This window comes from Eublepharis macularius, chromosome 4, assembly GCF_028583425.1.
Source record: "Eublepharis macularius isolate TG4126 chromosome 4, MPM_Emac_v1.0, whole genome shotgun sequence".
Taxonomy (NCBI): domain Eukaryota; kingdom Metazoa; phylum Chordata; class Lepidosauria; order Squamata; family Eublepharidae; genus Eublepharis; species Eublepharis macularius.
In genome coordinates this window covers 82,618,666-82,624,699 of record NC_072793.1, presented here as the reverse complement: position 1 = coordinate 82,624,699, position 6,034 = coordinate 82,618,666, and the positions used below count along the sequence as shown (strand labels likewise).

Below are 6,034 nucleotides of genomic sequence, written 5' to 3'. Positions count from 1 at the left end.
CGTGGTGTTGCTCCCCTGGGTCATTACTGACTTTTCATGTAGCATGTACAGTTGGAATCAGAGTGCAGACTGTGAAATGTGGAAGAAAAGCACCTTATAGCAAAATGCTTGTTTCCCTTGTGTAAAAGCATCTTTTGTGACTACAATCCTGTGTAAAGGTTTTCATTTAAATGCATCCCTGGATTCCCAGCAACTTGCAGAAACCTATGTGGCGAGAAGTGAATTAGCCCTAACAGAGCACTCTACTCATTGTTCTTAAGGCGTGTGGAGCAGATATTGTATTTATTTATGCATGCAGGCATGCTAAGGGGTGGTTGCAGTAGACTCTGATGTAACTGAATGCAGATTCCCACTTTCCTTGGGTATGGCTCACCATTACTCTTGGAATTGAGTAGTCCCAGAAGATTGTTTCAAATCCAAGACAGCATGCAGAAGATCCATTGTGCGCTGGTGTCTCCTGGTAGACTAGGGCCGATTCCACACTACCTTAGCTCCCGCTTTTCTTGTGCAATGATTGCTCCATCTGTTATTGCGCGTTCTTTGCTTGTTTGTCCACATCACCCTTTGAATAGAGCTTCTCCTGCGCAATCCGTTGATCACATCCCCTTTCAAAAAGACGGGTAAAGGGGGGCGGGAAAAACCCGAACGGCCCCGCGGTTTGTTTGTTTTTTTAAAAAAGGACAAATTGACGTTATATCGACGAGTAAGCATCCTGGTTCAATGGTACAACGACACCATTAATATAATATATATTAAAAAATCACCCGAGACACTTACGATGAGCGCTCGGAATATCACAGCCTGCATGCTGGTTGAAATCATCCGGGAATGGGTGAGCGGGTCACGATCACCTACAGCAGCATCCCACAGCAGAGCTTCATTTTGTCTTTGGAAAATTGACATCTGTGCCTAACTCGTCGGCACAGTCCATGGTCGGGCGTAACATGAGCCATGATTTCAGTATCATGTGGATGCCCCCCCCCAAATATATAAATTGAATTAACATATGAAATTTTTCCTCTGATATTTGAGGTCTGCCCGCTTTTTAAAATGAGATTAATATGATGAGATGTCACCATATCGACACGGTACTCTTTTATTTTTTTTTAAAAAGGGGTGGGGACAAAGGCGGAGAATTACTCCTTAATTGGGAGGCAGGTCAAGAGAGGCTCGGAATTCAACGGAGGGCAGTTATTCGTTAAAAGATAACCCACGGCGAAAGTGCAATGGGCTGTGGCGACGCCATGCCGAATTAATGACGGCTTCGGAGACGATGCGTGTGAACAGATGAAGGAATGGCGCTGCGGAAGCGAAAAACTGCCGCGGAGAACAACGGTAGTGTGGATTCGGCCTAGGTCACTCTCCTATTCTCCATCAGCATCTGTTCAGAGGAATCACATTCGTTTGGGGTTTTTTTACATCATTTATAGCCCACCTTTCTCGCTGGGCCTCAAGGCAGATTACACAGAATAATAATCCTGTTCCTCTACTTGGACAGAATCTATCTTTTCTATAGGCTGGTTCCCAGCTAGGAAACAAATTTAATGCTGTAGGTGGATACATGTGATGCCATTTGTATAGTTAGAAAAGCTTAAAATCCAAGTCAAAAAGAGTCCAGTAGCTACTGGACTCTTTTTGATTTTGCTACCACAGACTAACACGGCTAACTTCTCTGCATTTAAAATCCAAGTGTATGCTTTACTTGAAAACCTCAGGTCTCAATACTGTGTTTCTCTTAACACTTGAACATTTCTTCCACACTGAGGCAACATGGCAAAGGGTTATTTAACTGAGATACAGGGTACACATTCCCGTTAGGATCAAATCCCATTATTTCTCATGTAAAGCCATCACTGAGGAGTGTTCTTTGGTTGGGAAATAAAATGAAAGAGTAACCTGTTTTTTTCCCCGTTCTGTTTTGTAGCATCCTCAATTTCCTCTGCTCACAACTAGACATCATGTCAAGCAAAGGAAAGGTAAGGCATGTTCTGCTTCTGGGGTAGCTTTAGGCCCTAGGGTTGCTGGCCACTGACTGGCAAGAGGGAGGGGGAATAAGGTCACACCAATGGCACAACAGCACTTCCAATACAGATTTGGTGGGGGGATCCTAGAGGATCACACTGATGAGGTGACACTTCCGGGACTGAGCTAGAAGTTACAGTGTACGAACTTCCTACCCTTGCCCCACTGAACAGCAACGGGGACAGCAGGCAGATGGTGGTAAGCCTAGCAGGAACCGCAGCCAGAAATTTCATGGTACGCATCAGGTCCATGGTTGCTAGGGTTGCCAGGTCTTCAGGAGCCAAAACAGGGGTGCCGGGGGGCAGCAGGGTACTGACTTCCCATTTCAAATCTCGCTTCATGCACACATGCTTCTGCACACTCCATGTAATGATTCCAAGTAAATGTGTGCATGTGTCTTTAAATGCTTGGTTTGAGCTAGGTGAAGAGTGGGGGTGAGAGAGGGCAGAGTGAGTGATGTGATTGGTTGATGACTGAGAGTGTGGGCGGAGTGAATGCAGTTGAGACTGACAGTGCAGGGAGAAAAGTGGGAGTCAGAAGAAAGCAGGCTAGCTGTGTGCTGCCTGAATATGTTGAAGTGTTTATGACAGAAATATAACCTGTGTGGAACCTGAACTGAGCCATGTTTGTGAAAGGACACTCAGTCAGGGAAAGAGAGGCCAGCTGTGTGCTGCCTGAGCAGGTTTAATATTTCTGTGAATGAGAGTCAGAGAAAGAGAGGCTAGCTGTGTGCTGCCTATATTTGAAGTATTTGTGAGAGAACTATTGAGTCTAGTGAAGGAGGCTAACTGTGTGTGAAGCCTTAGAAGAGATCTGTGTGAATGAGTTTATAGGAAGTAACTTTAAGAACTAAGAACTACTTTTATGAAAACAATACGCTTCTTGAAAAGTAAACATTTATTTTGTTTTGTTATATCCCCGTGTAGCTGTCATTGCTATATCCCATTCATATCCTCAGGGCTACATAGAACCACGATGGAGCCTGATGCTTAAACACGTTACCAAAGGGGAAATTTGAATAAAATATTTTGGAATAATATATTCCTGGTGGGAGCAAACTACCCAGAGGGTGTAAGGGGAAGATTAAAAGAAAAATCTACCCCAAAGAAAGTACAGGTCATAACACTCCTACACCATCATTTTCAGGCACGGCAGGGGAGCTGTGTGTCATGCTGAGGCCCAGTTCATTAAAAAAATCACTTCCAAATGGGTGACTCACAGCCAGGGTGGATAAAAATCAATGATTTTTTTAAAAAAAATTTAAAAAATTAGATTTTTTTAATTTAAATCGGATTTTTTAAAATAAAATGCTTTGTGAGGAAAATATATTACCATCCAAAGGTTATTCCATCATGAAATAAAGATTAGTTTTTAATTATGTAGAATAAGGCTGTATATGTTTAATTTTTTTGGTAAATAAATTCCATTAATCCATTCACAAAGTCATGCTCTTCCAGAGGTTTTTGTAAGATTATTGGGCAGTTTCTCTGCCTACAAGATATCATCACAGATGCTTGGTTTTGCAGTTCTCAAAACCTGAATTTGTGTCAGCTCAGCAGAGATCACATGCCTCTTCTTCACAGCAAAAATGTTATAACATGAACAGAATTGAGAAAAAGACCTTAATCCTATTGTTCTACAAACCTATGAAGACAGAATCAATCCCTCCAGTGCTAAGTTTCAAGAAGTTCAGTGAATAGAAACAATCTTTTTCTGATTGTTTGGAGTGGAATAGATCTGCACAAGAAGAAACTAAGTGTGAGGAGGGAGGGGCAAGCAGTACAAAATGAAAGTGAAACTTTTTGAGCACAATACTGCACAAGTCTTTGGATCTTTTGTGTGTATGACCTGAGGTTTATCACATTCTTTCCTTGGAGGAAAAAACCTATAATGGCAGCAGGCCGTAAAAGAGACCCAGTTTGGGAATACTTTAATGAAGTTCCTTTACCTATCGGTAAGGCAGGCATCTACTTGCATATTAAAGTTATACCAGCAAGAATTAGTCTTTATGTAGAAAACTATGATTTAAATCAAGCCTTAATGACTAGTGATTTAAATCGTGATTTAAATCGTGATTTAAATCAGTTTGATTTAAATCAAATCCACCCTGCTCACAGCTCCCCTGTTGTGCTGAAAAATGATATTTTCCAGCATGATGGGGGAGTTCAGGAGCTCCCTGCTAGTGTCTTCCCCCCACCAGCCAGGTAAGTGGGGTGGGTTTTCCCCCATCCTGGGCGAGGGCTGGCAAGCCTAATGGTTGCCAATTCTCATCATCTTGAATCCTGAGACTCCATAGGTGGGATCTGATGATGTCATGGGTGAGGGTCCAGCGTTGTTCTTGGGTGGAGCCTGGTGATTACAGTTGTGATTTCCTCTCTAGATTATCTGACTCACTAAGTCCTACCAGAGTGGACAGGTAAGAAAGGAATTACTGATGCTCCTGTAATGGAGATTCCACTCTCAAACTGTACTATTTAATGAGAGGGGACTTGAAATTCCTATACTCTGCTTTTCGTGCAGCTAGCTCGGAAAAAGGAAGGCAGCCTGCCTTCTGCCTTTTGTGGCTTTTTGTGGTAGTAAGATTCCCAAGCACAGTTTGCATTCTTTCCTTCTTCAGACAGGCATTGGTTATAAACAGAAAGCAGATGTATGCTAGAATCTCCAAAATGAAATCTCTGTGGGTGTAGAAACTAGGGAGAGAAGAACAGACATGGCCAGTGGGGGGGCAGCAAGAAAGTTAGGAAAAGGAAAAAGAAGCTCACTTTGTTCAGTCACTGAAGTAGGTATAGTTTAAATTTCCAGAGACCATCATAGCAAATGTCCTGAAGGCCAGCAGTGAGAGATCTCAAGCTATACAGCCCTTCTGAAGTCTGAGCTGGAGCCTTGTTCTCTGAATTAACAATGTCTTCCAGATTCAAAATTACCTTTGCTTCCCTTTCTCCGAATCTGGGCTATCATCATGTTACGCAACTTGTGCCACACCCTCAGAGAATTCAGCGGCTGCTCCCTAGGTTGCCACCCATCTGAAGGAAGGGGGTGCGGTTTTGTGAGATTCAATGAGAGAAGAGTAGTTCGGAGCTATTGATAAGCTCTTGTCATCTTTGATTAAGATGAGAGGTACAGGGACTTTAGTGGGAAGTCACAGGAAATGGCTTCATCTCCACTGTTGAAACTTTCGCAGCGAATTTCTCATGGTTTGCCAAGGCTGCTCAGCATGTGCCGAGCGAGTTATAATCTTTTTAGATGTTCAGTACTTGTGTGTGTGTGTGTGTGCTGTGAAGGGTGACCTGTGCCAGAGAGAAGCTTCTGTGCTGCACTGTCCTGGATGCAGAAGTTGTTTCATGCATGTATTATGCAGGTCTGTTCTGGTGATAAAGATGGAATGTGTGTGTTTCCAGTGATGGAGGGAAATTTGTGCCATGGAGCTTTTTTTGGACTGCTGCATCAGAGATGGAAGTACAAGGGAGACGGGGGGGGGGGGGGGGGGGGGGGGGAGAGAGAGAGAGAGAGAGTTGTTGTAAAATTTCCAGAAATTTTGAAGCCATGGCTAAAATATTTTTCCTTCTTTGGGGGGAAGTTGAAATAAGACCTAACATCTTACAGGATGAAAAAAAGAGAGACTTAGCTGTAGCAAATATTAAATGGTATCATCAAGCAGCCACATTATTCTGGTTGTCAGATTGGATTATAAATTCAAATCGAAGGAAAGTTAAATTGGAGATAATCAGTATTAAAGAAGGAATACATAACTACCTATGGATTAAGAAATCACTAAAAACAATTCAAAACTGTTCATGATGAAGGAAAGTTGGCATTTTTATGGAATTTAAAAGTAGAGAAGTCTTCATTTTTGATAAGAAAAATTGCAAATGTGCCCAGTACTTGAGAGAGAGCTGCCAACTGCTGCACCCTGTGCTACCACAGCTTGTGAATCTTAATTTTTGCCATCTGATAGATACGAGAAAATAAAAGTTGAACATAGAAAACAAATTCTGGTGAAAACAGAAGAAAG

At 42.4% G+C, this 6,034-nt stretch overlaps 1 protein-coding gene across 2 annotated transcripts in view; it reads left to right on the top strand.

Moving 5' to 3' along the window:
* Positions 1 to 6,034, top strand: part of ANXA6 (annexin A6) — a 67,286-nt gene that overhangs the window by 8,518 nt on the left and 52,734 nt on the right. For both annotated transcript variants that reach the window (XM_054976258.1, XM_054976257.1), the window contains exon 2: positions 1,925 to 1,976. In XM_054976258.1, coding sequence (XP_054832233.1) covers positions 1,959 to 1,976 — 18 coding nt within the window. In that variant the 5' untranslated portion in view covers positions 1,925 to 1,958. The remainder of the gene's footprint in view (positions 1 to 1,924; positions 1,977 to 6,034) is intronic.